We start from the raw sequence: 19,550 nt of genomic DNA on the forward strand, positions 1-19,550 counted from the left end.
GGCAGTGAAAGGGTTAAGTCTGACTCGGCATGCACCGAGCAGGCCTCCCCTCCCCTTCTCCTCTCGTCGCTCCCTCTCCATCCATTTTTTACTTTGTGTGTGTGTTTTCAGGGGGGGCGCTGTGCCATCTGCAGGCTCAGTCTACGCACACGAACAACTTAGTTTTGATAACAAAACAGCACCGCCGCGCTTCAGATTCTTCCCGAGCACTCGTCTTCTGACCTTGTTTCCCCTCCTTTGTGCTCTAAATATCTCTCCACACTCTGTCCGAAAGCTCCGGGACATACCGAGAGGCGGAGGCGTCTCTTATTCCGCCCGAAGCCTCCCCAAGTTGGGACCCCGCTGACGCGCTATGACATGAAGGTAAGCAGGGGCGAAAGTGGCAGCGACCAAGCGGCTCGTTGTGATTTTTTACTGTTTCGTCGAAGGCTTTAACTTTAAAAACTCGGAAACATGGCTGAGTCACGGTCACACACTTCAGCTACCCCCCCGATCTTCCCATTTGACGCAATAATGGCCCCAGTCGTCCTAGTTTGGGACAGAAAGGACATGTCAGGGAAATAATTCAAACCCGTGTTTTCATATAGCGGTTCCGTGTTTTTCCAAATATTTTTTTTTTTTTAGGAGATAGTTAAACATACCTGGGCGAGCATGTAGGCCTGATCTGGGAGCAGTTTTGGTTTGCTTCCTATATAGATAAAGAGGAATCATTAAGTCTCAGCAAGACGCCCACAGATTATCCAAATAATCCAAACTGGATATGAAGAATTTAGCAAAATGCCAAGGTCACAAGTTAGACAATTTGAGAAAAAATACATTTCTGATGTAAATGTTTTAGGTTTGTTAGTAAAAAAAAGACCTGTGGGGCCTCTTTCACTTTACTAATATCTTCATGATGACTGTGACAGTAATGGAGGCATCCGGACTGGATAAGAAATGTGGCCAGGGGGAGTGTTTAACTGCCACACAAATTCTTTGATGCTACTATAAAAGCATTGCTCGCTCTGCTCTGTCATTATATGTATTAAACTCCTTTCTCCTCTTAACCGACTTTCATGTACAGGAAAGGCCCGTTTAGGTATTCCTCACATGGACTCCAGCTGAGCAATCTGTGGAATCAGGAAGCCGGGCAATAATGGGGCTAAACTGGGCCTCCACTGGTCACCACTTAAGTTTAACTGTTTGCGATCCTCTGAGCTACAAACATTTTGACTCTTACTACCACTTCATCTATTTACAGTCCTCTTGCAGCACACAGAAGCCTCTCATGGTATAGCAGATATTTCAGGGTCAGTGCTGTCATCTTATATGTAGGTACACCTGGTGTTTTTGTGAAAAGTTAACATTTGCACTGTTCACTGAATCACAACAGGAATTTTACACCTGTTTTGCCTTATTTAATATTTCAGTGACTCAATGGGTGGATATGGTGCATTAGAATCTCATGTCTCATCCCTTTCCCCTTTTTAAAGTTTTGAAAATGCTTACTCATGACACGGTATTGATTCCAAAAGGTACAGACTGGCCTTTCGTGTTCATGCATTTCAGTGCTTAGTTAAATGGAGGAGACAGCTATCAGTTCCACTGACTACTCCCCTGACTATGTAAGACAAAGCAGTCTAATGTCCAGGTCAAAGTGACAGGAAAACATTAAACCGCTGGTGAGTATTTGTGTAGGAGTTCAGCTGTGAGCCTTGAAATGCTTTAAAGCTCGGCTGCTGCTGCTGCTGCGGTGATGTAATCAGGTCAGAAAAACAGGAGCGGTGGAGCTCCTCCCGTTTCTGATAACACTCAAAGGTAAAACACAGATTTCAACACCGAAGGATTGGAATATTAGTCTCTGCAGTCAAGTTGATTCTGAAACAAATATTTGCTTTTAAGGGAAGAAAATTCTATCTCGTAAAATTGAAATCAGGAAATAGCTTTCAAGCTGATCGGTGCCCACAACAGCTTACTGTATGCAGAGCTCTTCAAGGTGTTTCAGGGAAAACTGAGCCCAGGTGTTTTGTTTCACAGCGCTTGGAGGTGCTGATTTATTGCTCTCTTCTTCCAAACACAGCCAATGAATGAAAAAATGTGGCACAGTTGAGCTGTAGTCACCAATGTTGAGGTAAAGCTGTGCAAAAGGAGTAACAGCTGTGAGGATGTGGTGTGTTTGTGGTTAATATTCTACATAAAAATAATACACCCTGTACCAACTCAAATTATCTTTGTGTCTTTGCAGCAGGAACACACTTGTGGACGTCACTGAAGTTTCCAGGAGGCCTTTACTTTATTGCATTTTTCCGCTGAACCGAACAAGCCACCTTGCCGAAGGCATCGCAGTGGGCTGGCCTGCTGTTAGACTTCCCTTTGCCGCCTGTGAAACACTACTGCCATCATGCAGACCTCATCGCTCCGCCGCCAGATGAAAAACATGGTCAACAACTACACGGAGGCCGAGATCAAGGTCCGGGAGGCCACCTCCAACGACCACTGGGGACCCCCCAGCTCACTCATGTCCGAAATTGCAGACCTGACCTTCAATGTTGTGGCTTTCACCGAGGTCATGGGTATGATCTGGAAGAGGCTCAACGATCACGGAAAAAACTGGAGGCACGTTTACAAGGCGCTCACCCTGCTGGACTATTTGATCAAAACAGGATCTGAGCGAGTGGCCCAGGAGTGCCGGGAGAACATATACACCATTCAGACACTGAGAGACTTCCAGTACATAGATCGAGACGGACGTGACCAGGGTGTCAACGTCCGAGAGAAGGCAAAACAATTGGTGGCTCTGTTGAGGGATGAGGAGAAGCTGAAGAAGGAGAGAAGCCAGGCACTGAAGACCAAGACGCGCATGGCGGGGGTCACCAGTAGCTTAGGCTCTGGATCCATGCCTCCTCCGTACCCGGGACGCCACACGGCCAGTTCGGCTGGGATGTACGGGGATGATTTCAGCAGGTGCAGAGGTTCACCAGCCTCTTTCCACTGTGAGTAGCAGGGACTATACACCCATTAGGAAACAAAAGCACACATACCTGCACATGTAACATTACTTTGGTTCCTCAAAGCACACAGTGAGCTGACAGATACCTGAATGTTTCCTGTGGTATACAACCTGTCATCTGTCATCACACATGACAAGTCACGAGTTTTGTTGGTCACAAGTCTGTCAGACAAATTCAGATGAACTATTATGAATGACGAAAGTAACAGAATAAAAGAATTCATTGACTTTTTAGTTAGCTAGTCAGCCGAGAATTTCCAGTTGACAGAAACGGGAAAACAAGGCAATTTATTAAGAAACTGCCAGTTTTGTATTTCTGCTCTCTGCCCAGCATTTGAGTTTTGTGATGAGCAGATCAGTTAGTTCTCACCTGTGATTTCTCACAGATGTAGATGCTATTTTTATACCGGCAGCACATTCCGACATTCGAGCCTTGATAATGTATTGCTTGTTCCTTGTGTTATAATAGAAAAAAAGTCTCAGTGTTGCCTTCTGCTCATGGTTGGACATCTGCATTCCTTTCATTCTACTCTACAGTCACGTCAGCTAAACTGGATTTTACAAAAGAGAGGAGGCCCTGTTTGTGCTTGTCTCACTATAACGTAAAACCACAACTGGCAACCATGTTTACTTGTGGTGATACTATCCGTTACGCCACTGGTTCGGTGGCCTGGTGATATAAGACCGAAGTGATGCTTGAGTGTGTCGGCATCTAACAGCTGATGTCACTGACTTATAACTGGAAAACGCAATGTGTAAAAGCATCTGGTAGCTGTGTGCATCGTTTGTAAGTGTGGTATGAATAGCGTGTACCATGAACTTTGACATTTGTGCGGTCTGTGTGGTGTGTGGTGTTTATTAAGGGTGTTAATCAGTAGCAAAGCTGTGGCTTCATAAAGACACAAGTTCCTCTTTTATGTTTGGATGTTTGAAGAAAATGGAGACATAGCCACAGATGAGGCGGTATCTAACAGTTTTATTACCACTAGTCAGCCAAAAGTCCTTTTTAGTGGGCATATTTTCCACTTGAAAGACATTACTTGCATACTTTTCTGAGCCACAGTGAGTGCCAGTGGAAACATGTGGCCGGTAACCAACGGCAAGTTCTGGGTCTCGAGTTCAGTGATTACATTAGGAGCTCGATTTATTAGACAGAGGCCTGTTTCATGCTGGATAACCATAACAATATCACACCCCAGAAATCCTAACCAATAATTCATCTAGATAGGAATGCCATTAAAAAAGCTCCTAGAGGTTTTTAGAGTTGTGCAGCAGGTGTTTAAATACTTGAAACAAATGAGTGTGTGTGCACAAATTCAAATATTTGCACAACAGCACAGCTGGTTTAGATGATTTCTAAGACAAAAAACGAGGATGGGGTGGTCTCTTGGGGATTTCAAGTCACTGAAGCATGCGGACGGTTGGACAAAATGCTGACGGATGGCGTGGGTGCGGGGGTCAGGACTTGTTGGCAGCAGCTAATTGCCATAAGTATTCCATCTTAGACATTTGATATTGAGGGGCAGCTCAGTGGAAATTATTGGTTTCTGAGACCTGACTTTGCCAACGTGTGGCCTGCTTCCCTCTTTTACCCCAGTGACCCACAACTTGGCACCCAAACTGGTATACTGCCACCACCCCCCACCCCCCTTACCGCCCCAAAATGTGGTCCTCAGTCCTGCAAAACCTATCCAGAGGATTCGGGGTAATAAGGTGGGCCCCACCACTCCAATCCGTCCATTCCTCCCCCCCACCGCCAACCTAACTCACACAGCCACACCATTGTTCTCAGTGCAGGCAAAGTTCGGCAGACTGTGGCGAGCCATGCCAGCAAAGGCCCTCAACAACAGGCAGTGGAAAATTAACATGCAAAAACAGTGCCAGCTCTTTCCTGACCCTAAATATCGGCCCAAAGTGTTTCTTTCTTTGTTTCTCCCCTCCATCTGTTAATACTCCTTCCTCCATCCCTTTGCTTTCCACTCCTCCCTAAAACACACTCTCTCCTGCTCTTTCTTTTCCTCTGCAGCCTCCTCTTCCTCTCCTCCACTTGCCCCAGACCTGGAACAAGCACGACCAGCGACCAGCGGAGAAGAGGAGCTGCAGCTGCAGCTGGCCCTGGCTATGAGCCGAGAAGAAAGTGAAAAGGTACCTCTAAGTGAAACAACACACTCACACACGCAGACACACACACACACACACACACACACTGAAGACAAACCCGTCATCCTTACAGCACATGCGCCTGACAGAAAGAGGCTTCTTAGCTGTGCTGCTGCTGACATTTAATGGTGTAGTAAAACATTAAATGGCACACTCACACACACACACACACACACACACGCACGAACACACACACACACATGCTCAAACACTGTTTGTCATGGTGGTGAGGCACTGCTTACTCCCTTTGTCTTCTGGGCCACCATTTCCCAGAACTGTTAACAGAAAGTGATATCATCAAATCTTTGATGTAGTCAATAATGGCACTTTGGCCAATCAGTGTGAGTGATGCTGAAGAGTGGGGAAGCTGTGAGTGAAAGAGTGAGAAGCCAGACAGGATGTGTGCATCGATCCTTTCTGAAGCACCCACAGCCTGCCCTAGTCTCAGAGGCAAGGGCAGCCACTGCCCGCATAGACTTCCGCTCAGCTACTATAGGATACTATAGCACACAGGAACTTCCATTTCTGGAATCAAAGAAATCAACTGTGAGTTTGATGAGAAATTGAGATCCATACATTTGTTCTTCTCTTTGGAAGAAATAATTGTTGGATTATTTAAAAGACCTCCTTATGAGCCACTTCAGAAAATACAAGCATGCTTTTACCTTTCCCCTTTGATTAGTCCTCCTTCTAATCCTTCCTGCTTGACCCTAGCCACCTCCCACAGTGGATATTGATGAGCAGACCCAGCTCCAAATCGCTATGAGTCTCAGCAAGGAGGAGGCCCAGAAGGTACAAGTATGGTGGGACAAGGGATGACCCTTTCTATGCATCTTTTGCCCTCTAGCACATCTCCTGTTGCTCTGTACTCTAAAACCAACCTCACAGCTCAGTCTTTCTCCCTGTGAGAAACAGCTGCATGTACTACTCATGTTGTCTCCTCCCTAGATTCGACCTCTGACCTCCATCATTCACTCACTTCTAAGCAGCAAAAGGACATGTAACTTTCTGTAGATGTTAAGCAATTGTAACTTCATCCCTCTGTCTTACTAACCACTAGATTTCTTCCCTTCAGTCCAGTTGTCTGAGACACACATCTCAGTCACTCCGACCTGGTGCTGACCTTCTGGTGTGGTGTCAGGGAAGGGCAAAGGGACTGACCCCTTTACTATGAGATGGCTGTAGAATTGCATGCCACGTACTGTGACCATGTCGAAGCAGAATTTTGACTTTTATTGATCAAATACTGATTGCAGTTTCCTCCTTGGTTAACAATCTCACAGCCAGTCCAACATCCACCAGCTGCCACCGTGGATATGGACGAGGAAACCCAGCTCCAGTTAGCCCTGAGCCTGAGCAAGGAGGAACACCAGCAGGTAGTCTCACACTGAAGAGGCACTGAACCACTACGGAGATAGTGAGAAAATTTGGCATTACACTTGTAACAAACTTATGACTTGTGTAATTGCAGCTGCTGATAATCACATTGGTCAGATCAATGTGAACTAGTTCAAACAACCACATTCAGACTTGCCGTTTTTTTTTTAACACTTTTAACTCGGGCTGCATGATCCAATATAAAATGTGATTTTGTGGCTTTTTATCAAATAACATGCATAACTATTTTAAAAATATTTTATAGTGGAGTGCCGATGCTCAGAAAATACAAAATATTTCTAAAAGCCAAAAAATGACTTTGTGATGAAGACTTTCTTTGAGTGCAAACCATTTGGAAATTCTTATAGGGTGTAATAAAAAATGTTTTGCTTTGCCTTGCATTCACATTTAGCTTTCCACTTGTAATAGCGAGCTTTGTGGTGCCAACAGAGTGCCTGTTTTTTGTCAACATCATCTTTTCTGTTGCTGAAATATTTCCACACAGATAACGAGGCCTGCAAAAATATGGAAAAATGATAATACCAATTATTCTGGTCAATATTTAAGTCACAATTAGCTTATTTATGACAATTATTCGCTGATTTTAGAGACAAAATATTTTAATGCACTTTTTATCATATTCCTGCTAATGTACTCATCTCCAATAAGAAAAGACTGAAAATAAGGTTCTTCTTCATGTGAATTTAGTGAATCACCTTGAGGCAAATACCCAAAACACTTCACTTTGTGCACATTTGATAGACACTGCAATTTACTCATGTTGCCGAAACACCTTACATGCAGGCTACAATAGAGTCTGTGTACAGAGAAGCCCCACTAAGCTACACAATGTGTGAGACTTAAAATTACTTTTAAAAGAGTGAAATTAAGGATTCTAAAGTCAGATTTACCTGAGTTGAGACCAAGAGATTTTTTCTATATGGGCTGTTTCCTAGCTGACGGCCTTTTAACGTGCCAGCTTCATAGTTAATCATGTTCATTTAGCTGTGAAAAGCCAATATCATGCACAAGATAAATATTCCACTTAAAGTGCAGCTCTACAACTGATTTTGCATTTCTTTTTTTGCAACCAAAATTTCCATCAGTATTACTCTCCTTGCTGATGTGGTGCCTGCATGTCAACAAACTCTTTGTCCTGTAAGCAAAGTTAAAAACAAAAAAAGCTCAGTGCATCTAATTACTCTGAAATGAATGAATCAGATTCAGATTCAGAAAACTTTGTTTGTTCCCAGGGGGCAATTAGAAAGGCATTTAGAGCACATGAATAATGTTGTGTCAGAAAGCATCTATTGTAGATTAGTCATGGAAAATTAAAACTGTGTGACTTTTTATATCAAGCAACAAAATAAGTTGTAGCATCATGTGTTTCAGTTTAGCTGAATTACATCGTATTCCACATGTGCACGTTGTAGTAGTTACTGCTGAAAAAATGTATTTCTACTTGTAATATTTTAAAATAACATCCACATGATTTGAAAACAAAGTCGGCGGTTTTGAAATCTTAAATCTGACACACAAAAGTTAGGATTTTTATAATATAGTGTGCTCTCTTTAACCTTATTTCATTGTAGTGGGATTTATCCTCTTTTTTTTTTTTGCTTTTTCTTGATGATTATACCTCTCATTCTAAATTGTTAAACTTATATTAAACCTTCTGCTTTACTAAAAGTTCCATAACTATCACCGTTTCGTTTTATCTCTGCAGCCTTTGTACCCACCGCTTCCTGACTCCCTCTCTTTGTCTCTTCCCTCCCTTTTTCTCTCTCTCTATGCTAATAAACTGTAGCACAATAGAACTGCTCTGTTAGAGATCACCGTGATGCTCTGCTCTCTCCTCTCTTTGACCACAGAATTTTCTAGTGTGTGAGACAAATGCATGCGTACTGTATGTTGCATATGAAAGATACAAGCTTGCTGTTGTTCCTGCGAGTCATAAATATACTGTGATGTGACAATATGTGAGTTTTGCCAGAAGCTGTAATGCCTGAAGGCGTCCATGTGTCTGTATATCTGTCGACAGGAGCAACTCAGTCGCCAAGGAGATGAGTCGCTGCTCCAGAAAGCTCTGGAGGAAAGCAAACGAGAAATGGAGTCTAAAGGCGGGGTATGAAATATTGGGGTATGAAATGTCTCAATGGGGGTGATGAAATATAACTATAGAGGTGGGAACATGCGTTTACTAATCAAGGACCGACATCAGCTATAGCGATATGACTATCGGCTGCAAAAATTTCAAACCAGATGAAGTCAAATATCAAGTGCTGAAACAATACGCTGAACTGACACAGATTTTTTTTCTTGTTTATGTGGTCAGACGGCCTTTATGGACCTGGTAGATGTTTTTGCAGTACCTACAGATCGGCTTCCTAGCGACCATGGCTGGAATAACGCCCCACACCAGGCTGCTGCTGCTGGTGCTGGGAGCACTGACCCCTGGGACTCCCTGGGTGAGCCTTGACTTAGCTCACCATGACCAAAGCGTGTAGTGTTATGATAGAGTCAGCCCAAGAATTTCACTTTTTGTAATCTTTTTTTCTAAATAGATGTATTGCACAGTGTATTGTTTGAAATTCCTCCTCTGTCTTCATTTGTACAATTTAATTTCAACTGCTCACTTGTTGCCAAACTTTTCTCTCTTTAAATTCCTGCTGTGTTGCTAAAGAAGGTAGCACCAACATCCCAAGAGCAGATTCTCCCTGGATGGTGCCTCCACCTTCCAACAGCCCTCCTCCACCATGGGAGCCTCCAACTATCCCTTGGGATGAACCACAAAACAATGTCCCCAACCTCAACACTGGAGGGAAAGTGTGGGCTTTTCCTGCAAACGCAGGTGAGTGTGTGTGTTTACAGGCCCTCACATGCCTGAAACTGATCCTAATGAAACTATGTAGACAATCAAACTCTGTTGAATTATGTTGCATTTTTGGTATGTATATAGCCCCCACAGGAGTTGATCCATTCTCAGCCCCATCAGAAAGAACAGCACCCAAGGGAGCAGTCAGCGAACCTTCTCCCCGTGCTGGAAGCCCCTCAGGTAAACATAATCTTACTATTCTTTGTTTGCTTTTGTGTTTCCCACATGCTTTCATTGTCTCTTCTTTTCTGCTGTTAGATGGTGACTTGTTTGATGATGCCATGGATGGCGGGGAGGTTAATGTTAACGGGCGAGGGGGTGGCAGCCCTGAGCTCTTTGACCTGTCCCGTCTTGGAGAAAGCCTGGCTGCGCCCAGCCCTCGTACATGCCGGACGCCTGAGTCCTTCCTGGGCCCCACAGCAGCTTCTTTGGTAAACTTAGACACCTTGATCCCAGCAAACCCCCCAGCAAAGACCAAGAACCCCTTTTTATCAGGTATGTATTGTGTCATTGACTGCTGATGCAACAGTCATTCTGCTTTTCCACTGAAGCAGCAGTAAAGTGGTTGCTTTGATAGCTGCAGGTCTATATTTAAAGTAACTTAGTAAATGAAAATGATGTGTACATTTCTGCTATTTGTTTCCTATTGTACATACATGTATTGTAGGCTAGATAGATTACCACTGTATGTCTGTATGAAATACAAGCCTACTTTCAGTCTAGAATTGCAGCAATGAACTTTTTAGATTCTACTTGCATTTTTTGTACCTCTGTTGTCATTTTCTAATGGCACACCTTTTACAATGCAATTTGCATTTTGCCAGTACATAAACAGTGATGGATTCATCAGGTTCTAGGTACAGTCTCAGAAATGGTAAATCTAATTGGAACATGTGGTTGAAGTAAATCAAATAATCTTCTCTTTCTTGTTTCTTTCCGTCTAGGCCTGAGTGCTCCTTCAGCCACTAATCCATTCCAAAGTGAGCAGCCAAAACTAAGTCTGAATCAGATGAGCTCCACCTCTGCGGCTCCCCATTCCACTCTTCCATACAGTGCCTCCTTGCCCCTGCCTACGAGCCATCAGGGGGCTTCCCTCCCTTCATCACTCACTCACCCCACCCATCCTGGTTTGGACCTGCCAGGAAACCTCCCTGAGCCCTTGTTGCCGTTTTCCTCGGGCAGTATTCAGGGCTCACAGTCTGCAGAGAGCAGTCAGAACCCTTTCTTATGAGGACCAACTAAACTGGAGAAAAATGTAGAAAAAAGGGGAATATCAGTAGGTTATGCTCTTGAAATATCATTCTAACTGCAGACAACACTGCAGCCCAGAGGACTTGTAATAAAAACCTATTCTTCGTTGTTTTTATATTGCTGTATAGCACAGTAACCCTTAGATTGATGCAAGATGGTTCTGCCTTCCACTGTAACTAAATATCCGTCTCCTCTTTTAAATAATGCAGTAACGGCATAAAAGAAATAACACATTTTTATCAGAAGCTAGTAGTGTCATGTACAACGTCCTTAAGGTCATAACCCGTTGCTTACTGACAAACTACACAAAAAGCACATATTTATGATGATTTTTTGTCACTGAACTGAGCTGGAAATGCCAGGTAAATGGGTGATGGATTTGGCCACTGCATTTTCTGGCTCCTTGCAAGACAGATTTCTGAGAAGCGACTGTCCAGTGCCTGCGGCATTCCTGCATCAACGCAGTTAACTCTGTGGAGCTTCTGTTGGACCAGAAGTGATGAGAAGTATTAGTGTACACATAATTTTTACTGTAGTGACATTAATTGCTCAATGAAATCATAGTTTGGGAGGACTGTAAGCGCTTTGGAATTCATGATAAGCAAGGCAGCATTTAAAAATGTATGAATTAGATTTTTATTCATTGCTTGTGAACCACTGACTCATCAAATATAAGGGTGTAATTACAACACTTTCATTCTTCAGATGGGTTTATTGTTTTGCATTTTCTCATTTCCCTTGCTACCAATACAATGCATATGAAATGATCACAACTCAAACACCCAGAACCAGTGTTTGTTGTGCAGTTTGCGCCCCCTGCTGGTAACAAATCACTAGAAATACTTACAGTAACCAATCAGACAAGCAAAGCATACATCTGTTCATCACATTTTACTAGTTAGAAAAGTTAAAGACCTTAGAATAGCATTAGGTTTCCTCCATGCAAGTGCTATGATCACACTACAGTAGGATATGTCTAAATACCTTTCAACTTTAAGTAAGGCCTACAGTGGTGTTATTTTGACAAATGTTTAAAAGGCCATCCACACAATCATTTCATCCTGCAATAATATCACTTATGCATCTCCTTCTCCACTCACCTTTTTCAACAATCATCATATTTTTCTGGTCATATGCCTTGCCACAGTTTTATACATTTCAACACTGAACACATCATTGAAGCCTCTAATAATAGTGCGCCTTTTCAAACTGAGAATACTGATGTCAGCCAAAAGGCTTGAAAACATTTGTCAGTTTTGTGAGAGTACCATCATCATGTAAGGAGCAAACGTATATCACTTGACAGCGACGGACTCCAGCCACCTCAACACCTCTTGGAGTCCCTGCCCAGAGCGAGCACTGAGTTCTAGTGTTGTGATTGGCTGAGTGGCAGATGCAATAATGTCATCTATCCGGAACAGGGACTTTATTTCAATAAGGCTCATAATGCAAGGCATGTCCCTGGAAGAAGTTGAAATGAAAAATCAGAAAAATACACAATGGTATGAAGAGCTGCAAATTTATGGTATGTAATGTATAGGGATGTGTATGCTGGGAACATCACCTCTTGTTGAAGAGAATAAGCACAGAGGCATTGCGCAGAGGCTCAGCTGAAAGTACTGACAGCAGCTGGATACAGGAAGAGGATACCTGAGCAATGTTGGCAGAATCCACCATGAACTATGCGAAAACAGACAAAGATAGAAAGATTCAGTCAAATAACCTAACAGACAATTATTTACCTCTTTCAAATATTGTATACAAAGACCATACGATGACAGAGGAGCAGTCTTTGAAGTAACTGGGCCATATGGGGCCCATGCATCCTCCCAGCTCTCTCACTGTCACTTTCTTCCTTTTCAGCGTCAAGTCCGTCAGATTGGTTCCTACCTGTGGAGGTTTACAGAGATAAGAGACAGGGCTAAGGTGTCACTTCAAAATTGAGGCCGAAAACCTATAACACATTACACTTTTTAGTACTTACAGTAGGAAGAGTTGGAGGAGGTGTCCCCAGTTCACCTAAACCGTGCAAATTGATCAGTAAACAAAATCTGATAGGAAAAATATCCACAGGAGCCAGTGCTGTAAATTTTGGTATTAGCTTTATACACAAGCATATACTGTTTGAAATGTTAGTGTTTTTCTAAGGGGATGAAATTTCAAGGACAGTGTAATAGCCTATAATGTAATCATAAGATCTTATACAACTAATATGCAAGTTTACCGACAGTTTACAGTGATGCAACTGTATTTGTACGCAAATCTGTGGAGAATAACACGGGACTGTATCATGGCGAAATGGTGGGAAAAAACATACACAATACCCAGTGTTAGTTATATTAACCACTTAGCTACTACTACACAAGCACCTCGGGCTAAATAAGCTAGCTTGTTAAGCTACCCAGCAGTATTTACTTTCTTCAATTTCTAGCTCGCAATATTCAAATTAGCACAAAGGATATTTTGTAGACGTTTGACTAACAACGTCTTTCCGACACCAGTCGCCCCAAGAAGTAAACACGTTTGTTTGTTGCTCATTTTGGTTTTCCCGAAAAGGCATAGCTAAGGTGTGCTAGCTTGGAGACGATGTGGCCTCGCTTGGCACCATGGCGACTTTCACGTGATCATGATCCGTCGCAGCGATAGGATGAAATACAAATCAATCATGCAGTACTTGTCTCTGATTGGTCACATTGCAAACTATATAAATATAGCGGAAGAAAAACAAACTCATCCCCGAACCGAAGTCCTCGTTGGTTTAAGAGACGAAAAACCTCGAAAACGCCCCCTGAACTTCAGGCACGACATTTGCAACGTGTTTATGGCGTTAATCTAACGTACTTATATTTGCACGCTTTTTAAGAAGTAACCATGGAAGCTAAGCTAAAGAAAGAGTTGGGGACTAACATGCTGAAATCGACTGGCCACTCAGGAGGTGGATGTATCAGCGAGGGCCAGAGTTATGATACTGACTTTGGGAGAGTGTTTGTGAAGATAAATCACAAGAGCGAGGTAATTGCTAATTATTGGTGTTTTTTTCATTTGATTAATTTATTTGACTGTAGTAACATTCGCTTAGTTCATCTAAAGCCTTCCATTTGTGCTAATTCATCACCATAAATGAATAGAACATGTTCCAGCAGCTACAGCCTCTGAATGCTATTGTCAGTGGACTTTGTGCAGACAGTGTGGATTAGAGGACAATGCAATAATTTATTTTACCATAATGTGAACATTGAAACGTGTATATCCATGTGCTACTTCACACTAACCCAGAATCTTCTTTTGTTTTACTCAGGCCAAATTAATGTTTGATGGGGAGATGGCCAGTTTGGAAGCCATTGTAAAGACGCAAACTGTAAAAGTCCCCAAGCCCATCAAAGTGATTGAACTGGACAGAGGAGGATGCGCATTTGTGATGGAACATCTAGACATGAAAGGTCTTAGCAAGTAAGAACTCTCCTACACCTTTTTCTATATCAGTGCAGATTTTTGCAAAGGTGCAGCCTGTTTTTTTAATCAAACAATTCATTTTTTAACTTCTTTGTGTAGGTACTCAAAGCAGCTAGGAGAGCAGCTGGCAGATATGCATCTTCACAACAAGAGACAGTTGGAAAAATTAGATAAGGAGCAGCAAACTGTGGGTAATTCACTTTAACTTCACTACACCGAAAAAGAAATTAATCCTGCCGTTACCACACTAAATAACAATTCTGTCTCAAGTTTAAACTGAGTTACCTGCTAATTATTTTTTCTATGTATTTGACTACATGCAGGAAAAGGAGCTGGGCAGTCAGAGGTCACTGTTGTGGAAAAATTTGGCTTCGATGGAGTTACATGCTGTGGATATATACCTCAGGTAAAATCACACACACACACACACACACACACACACACACACACACACACACACACACACACACACCAACATTTTACCCATTTACAAGGAAAACTGGTGTAAACCACTGTCTCTTAGATGTAGTAAATACAGTATACAACATAAGTGAGTACACCCTTGTGCAATATCACTAAATTGTAAAATAATTCTACATTGTATCACCTTGCAGTAATTTCACTACTTGGAAATTGGACCATAGGATATTTGCTGTTATGTAAAATAAAAAAAAACTATAAAAGTTTAGATTTATAATACTAGAATTACAGACCACACAGTGGGAAAATAATGCAAAAACGGCAGTATACCTTTCATTACTGGGATAGAAATCTTGATTTTTTTCAATACATCATATGTCCACGTTAGGTTTTAATGACAGACTGACCTTCTCTGAATGAAGGATACCAGTGCTGCACAAATTTCTGGAGAGATCCTCTGCCATTCTTTAGACTATTTTTTTTAGTTACTCTTTGCTAGAGGTGTTGTGTTGCTCTGCCTTTCTCTTTATGAAGATCCCAGAGGTGTTATGTTGGGTTCAACCCAGGCGACACACTTAGTCAGGTCATAGCTTTCATATTTTTCTTCTTTAGAAGCTGTTGTGTTATTTTGGCAGTGTGCTTTGGATTGTTATTGTGTTGGAATTTTATTCCTTTCTGAAGCCTCTGCAAACTGTGATAATCTTTACAACCAGTATTTTATTGCATCCACAGCCATTCATAGTACCATCTACATATTTCATCTCCCTAAACACCTTTTAACTGTACAGTTTTGTACTGAACAGCAAAGTGTTTTTCTTTATTGTTATTTCTAGAAGTTGACATTATTCATGATGTTTTTGTTGTCTGAGCTGTTTCAGAAACCCTAGTTCCACTGATAACTACTGGGCCACGTGTGAAGCACTGGTCCATCTGCTTTTTAAAGCTAGATTTTGCAAGTAGCGTACTGTCTGTGGCTGCCACTGTGGCTCTATTATGGCTCGTTCCATACCCACTACTGCTGCACCTATGTTTACTTACTTTTAGTTGGTCACCAATTGCTCTGTAATCTTTTCCATTTCTGTGAAGTCATACCATCAAATTTTATAGTTTCTCTGGCACTTCTTTTCCATGTGGTGCCATGATGCAAACATGCAGATAGACACAGCCCATAGTTTGAAAGGTGAGAAAGTTATGGTATTCACAGATAATTTTATGACCGTGTTCATGCATTTCGCCTAATTGGAAATCACAGGTTTACTGAGGTTAGGGTCAGTTGGGGCCTGTATTTTTAATATTGCCTTTCTAAAGTATTTGTTTTTGATTGCTCATAAAGCAACTTACTGTACTTAGAAATCAACTTAATAATAATGCAATTGTTGAGAGGTAATACAATTTTGAGTAATTTGAAATGTAAGTGATATTGTACAGGAGTGTACTGACTTCTGATGTACGCTGTATGTGTAGTCTTTAAGTTATTCAGAGTCATCTAAGCAATTCACTGTAGATTTGTGTTTTTTGTTACCTCCCTAGGTAAATGAGTGGCAGGATGACTGGGTGACATTTTACTCCCAGCAGAGGCTGCAGCACCATATTAACTTGGTGGAACAATCGTACGGAGACAGAGAGGCCAGGGAACTATGGGCCAAGCTACAGGTGCACCTTCACTTTGACCCCATCAGAAATTAAATATACTTTGCACAAGTCCCTATGACTGTTTCAGTACTCTGACGTCTTAATGTTCATATTGTGTCTGTTATTTACAGCTGAAGATCCCTCAGTTTTTCTCAGATGTGGAGATTGTCCCTGCTCTCCTCCATGGAGACCTATGGACAGGAAATGTTGCAGAGTCTGCAGATGGTCCAGTCATCTTTGACCCTGCATCCTTCTACGGTCATTCAGAGTTTGAGCTGGGTATAGCTGGTATGTTTGGCAGCTTCAGCAGGTCATTTTATTCTGCTTACCATGAAAAGATTCCTCAGGCACCAGGATTTGCAAAGAGGAACCAGCTTTACCAAATCTTCCACTATCTGAATCACTGGAACCACTTTGGTGGTGGCTACAGAGGCTCTTCAATCAGGGTTATGAAGGACCTACTGAAATAACTGCACTTAACACCAGCTTAGTATTATGTATATATTGCTAATTTGACCAAATAGTGTTGCTAAATGTTGAAAAGACTAAACATTCTAGCCTGCAGTGTTGCATTGTAAAAACAGAATCAACATAGCAAATACAGATACACAGTTTTTATTTTTATTGAAGATTGTGAATGCCTCATGAGACAAGAGCAAATATGCCGAAGTTGGTCTTACAATGAGTATTTTGGTATGCTGCAATTCCTTTCTTAACATATTAATATTTCTAACTGTCTGAATTTGGCCAGACAAAACTATATCACTGTGCAAAGGATGTCTGATTTTTGCAGTGAATGCAATGCCATTAATTATACATTATAATAGCCTGACTAGTAATATCCTCCAGGCAAAATGTCCCTGTATAGCAATAAATCCTTGCAAATCCTTGTCATCCACTGCTTAACAGACATTAAATCCTGAGATGATCCAAAGCGTTTGTCCAACGGCATTTGTTATTTATCCCACATTGAAACAGTAGTGAACTATTCTTCACTGATCAATCACTAATATACATCTGGCAAACAAACACACACAGTCCACATATTTGTTGCTTTTCTTCTTTTTTTTCCTCCATCTTCTTATTCTCTGTTTCATCTTATTTTTTTGATTTAATATTTATTTTTCTTTTAATAAACTTGATTATTATTATTTTTAATTAAGCTAGCCTTGATGCTTTGGCCATTTTGTTTACCTGATATTCGTACGAGTAAAGCATACTACATTAAACTGAACTGGGTCAAACTGTATCATATCAACATATCAGCCACTTCAAAGTGTATAATTAAGTAGATGTATATTTTTACTCTGTTGCTATATTAGAACATATTCACTGATTTCATGCTGTGATGTATCCATAGATTTGAGATGTTTTAAGATTTATCCTTTGTGTTTGTTTTTTTTTTTAACATCCAGTCAGTTTAATTCTCGGGTCTTGAAACAGATCGTATTTCCTTTTAATTTTACAGGTCTACGATCACAATACTGTATGAACTTTATTTGAGCTTATGCAATGGTAACGGCAGTGCTAATAAAGATTAGATTAGATTCAACTTTATTGTCATGGCATGTAGTGCAATGAAATGGACTTTATAGTCTAACCAGAAGTACAAGAGATGCAGTAAACTTTTTGTGCACTGCAAAATGTGGAATGGCTTAAAGTACAGTATGAATTTGGTAAGATATATACAGTATGAACAGCAGAAGTACTACAAACAGTGCATGTAAGTATGCAAGATATATGAATGTACAAGATGTATATACAATGTATAGTAGGAAACTACTCTGTGTAATGGAAAACACCTTCCATCCCCTGCACATCACACTGGTGTTAGACCAGATCACCTTCGGTCGTAGCCCTTAGACCACTGAGGTGCAGCACAAAACACAACAGGAGATCTTTTCTATCACATACTGTACAGCTCCTCCCGTCTCTGCAAGAAGGACAGCCTAAACGTCGTGGGCACTGATCACTGAACAATAATATCAACATTGTTTACAAAGTTTCTTTATCAATTGTATATGAAAGATCAATTTCTTTGGATTGCAAAATTAGAATTTCATGTGCAAACTTTTAGGTTCATGAGCAGATTTCATTATCAAATATAAATAATCAACTTTCATGAGCAATGTTAATTGTCACCTGTAATATTTTAATATTATGTGCAATATTGCCAACTTTACTTCTTACTGTTTTGGTCTTATTCTGGTAACTTAGTTGTTTTTGTTTTGTTTTTGTGTAATGTATAATGCATATCTTATTTATACTGCGTTTGCACTGGATTTATTCCCATGTTATGGGAATTTGTTATGTAGAGTATGATACATATTAACACAATGAACAGTATGGATAGAGTGGTATGGACACATTAAGTATATAAATACAATAATCCATAGGTGATAGGAGTGTTCCACATAAATAACAATAATAAGACACATCAGAATATAAAGTTAATGAGAAAACACAGTATAAACAGTGTAAACAATAGATATGAGATGTGAGATACGTATAGTATAAACACAGTATGAACAGTGTGGTGTTTAGTCCTTACAGAGAGTAAAAAAAAAAATCACCAGCCCTGCTAAAAAAATTTAACTGTTCAGCACTGAATACATTAATCTGGTAATAAATTTTGCGTTTTCTGCGACCACGCCTATCATTTGACCTGCAATTATATTCGAACCGTCTCGCTTGCCGTACCGGGGCGGGATGTAAGTGTTCTGCAGTTAGGCTACATCAATATACTCGTGAGCTACAGGCTGCATCATCGCAGATTTTTTTTTAAACCAATATCTAGGTTTTATGATGGTGAAATAATTTAATTCTGGGCGAAATCATGTTCCAGGTCAATGCTCTTAATACCAACAACTTGTCGTAGCAGTTTGTTTTCTATATCCGGTCTTTCCCTGCTTATTTCCTAAGCTAATATTAGCTAGCTAACTAGTACACAACTTGGACAAAAGAAGGTTTCTCCCTGCAGTAAATACACTTTTTGCAGGTAAAGTTGAACGGAATGGCCCTTTCGGAGACAGAGAATGGTTGTTCCGGTGGCGAAGGAGGAGAGACGGACGCTATTGTCAATACTTGTGTCCTGGGCGGCTTCAGTGAGAGCGCAGAGACCAGAGCCCTCATCTCCAGCCTCCCGGAGATCCACGGGGACATGGGGACGAGCGAGTCCGCCACAGAGAGGTTCTTGGGTGAGACAGACATCCACATGTAAAGTAAACTCTAAATACACCGTTTCCACTTCTGGATAGGTGACTTCAGCTTTCTCGCAGTTCATGACAGTCTGTGCGTTTCCTCCTACAGTGATAATGAACAGATATCAAGAGCAGCCTCATCTTCTGGACCCTCATCTAGGTAAGCTATGCGAAACTAAAAATGCAATTTATG

At 41.3% G+C, this 19,550-nt stretch overlaps 4 protein-coding genes across 8 annotated transcripts in view; 3 read left to right on the forward strand and 1 right to left on the reverse strand.

The window, feature by feature from the left end:
• Positions 1-84: 84 nt before the first annotated feature.
• Positions 85-11,356, forward strand: epn3a (epsin 3a). 4 transcript variants are annotated; one of them, XM_023275687.3, is made up of 11 exons: positions 85-363; positions 2,225-2,972; positions 5,016-5,134; positions 5,864-5,941; positions 6,433-6,525; positions 8,568-8,651; positions 8,862-8,994; positions 9,210-9,377; positions 9,486-9,581; positions 9,660-9,896; positions 10,346-11,356. In XM_023275687.3, exons 2-11 carry the CDS (start codon positions 2,381-2,383, stop codon positions 10,630-10,632), a joined length of 1,887 nt encoding a protein of 628 aa, XP_023131455.2. In that variant the 5' UTR covers positions 85-363; positions 2,225-2,380; the 3' UTR covers positions 10,633-11,356. The 4 variants fall into 4 exon arrangements, with proteins under 4 accessions (XP_023131455.2, XP_023131457.2, XP_054861319.1 ...); XM_023275689.3 differs by having other exon boundaries at positions 9,213-9,377; XM_055005344.1 differs by having other exon boundaries at positions 2,228-2,972.
• arl16 (ADP-ribosylation factor-like 16) lies at positions 11,265-13,273 on the reverse strand. The gene is made up of 5 exons (XM_023275691.3): positions 13,115-13,273; positions 12,637-12,692; positions 12,426-12,542; positions 12,217-12,332; positions 11,265-12,113 (listed from the first exon to the last, which is right to left on the reverse strand). The coding sequence occupies exons 1-5, from the start codon at positions 13,188-13,190 to the stop codon at positions 11,948-11,950; spliced, it is 531 nt and encodes a 176-aa protein (XP_023131459.2). The 5' UTR covers positions 13,191-13,273; the 3' UTR covers positions 11,265-11,947.
• A 91-nt stretch (positions 13,274-13,364) lies between these two features.
• fn3krp (fructosamine 3 kinase related protein) lies at positions 13,365-17,709 on the forward strand. Its single transcript, XM_023275685.3, has 6 exons — positions 13,365-13,664; positions 13,951-14,102; positions 14,205-14,296; positions 14,429-14,511; positions 16,056-16,178; positions 16,289-17,709. Exons 1-6 carry the CDS (start codon positions 13,524-13,526, stop codon positions 16,625-16,627), a joined length of 930 nt encoding a protein of 309 aa, XP_023131453.2. The 5' UTR covers positions 13,365-13,523; the 3' UTR covers positions 16,628-17,709.
• Positions 17,710-18,862: 1,153 nt separating this feature from the next.
• tbcd (tubulin folding cofactor D) overlaps positions 18,863-19,550 on the forward strand; it is a 29,674-nt gene continuing 28,986 nt past the window's right edge. For both annotated transcript variants that reach the window (XM_035950698.2, XM_035950699.2), the window contains exons 1-2: positions 18,863-19,354; positions 19,467-19,517. In XM_035950698.2, coding sequence (XP_035806591.2) covers positions 19,171-19,354; positions 19,467-19,517 — 235 coding nt within the window. In that variant the 5' untranslated portion in view covers positions 18,863-19,170. The remainder of the gene's footprint in view (positions 19,355-19,466; positions 19,518-19,550) is intronic.

Source organism: Amphiprion ocellaris, chromosome 19 (assembly GCF_022539595.1).
Source record: "Amphiprion ocellaris isolate individual 3 ecotype Okinawa chromosome 19, ASM2253959v1, whole genome shotgun sequence".
Lineage (NCBI taxonomy): Eukaryota > Metazoa > Chordata > Actinopteri > Pomacentridae > Amphiprion > Amphiprion ocellaris.

Excerpts from the sequence above, each read along its gene's own strand:
- epn3a (XM_023275687.3), top strand. The coding sequence starts at position 2,381 with ATGCAGACCTCATCGCTCCGCCGCCAGATGAAAAACATGGTCAACAAC. Across the intron at positions 6,526-8,567 it reads GCAAGGAGGAACACCAGCAG|GAGCAACTCAGTCGCCAAGG; the intron begins GTAGTCTCACAC and ends ATCTGTCGACAG. Across the intron at positions 9,378-9,485 it reads GGCTTTTCCTGCAAACGCAG|CCCCCACAGGAGTTGATCCA; the intron begins GTGAGTGTGTGT and ends GTATGTATATAG.
- arl16 (XM_023275691.3), bottom strand. The coding sequence starts at position 13,190 with ATGAGCAACAAACAAACGTGTTTACTTCTTGGGGCGACTGGTGTCGGA. Across the intron at positions 12,693-13,114 it reads GTTAGTCAAACGTCTACAAA|TGATCAATTTGCACGGTTTA; the intron begins ATATCCTTTGTG and ends GATTTTGTTTAC. Across the intron at positions 12,333-12,425 it reads AAGACTGCTCCTCTGTCATC|TTCATGGTGGATTCTGCCAA; the intron begins GTATGGTCTTTG and ends GTTTTCGCATAG.
- fn3krp (XM_023275685.3), top strand. The coding sequence starts at position 13,524 with ATGGAAGCTAAGCTAAAGAAAGAGTTGGGGACTAACATGCTGAAATCG. Across the intron at positions 14,103-14,204 it reads GACATGAAAGGTCTTAGCAA|GTACTCAAAGCAGCTAGGAG; the intron begins GTAAGAACTCTC and ends TTCTTTGTGTAG. Across the intron at positions 16,179-16,288 it reads AACTATGGGCCAAGCTACAG|CTGAAGATCCCTCAGTTTTT; the intron begins GTGCACCTTCAC and ends TGTTATTTACAG.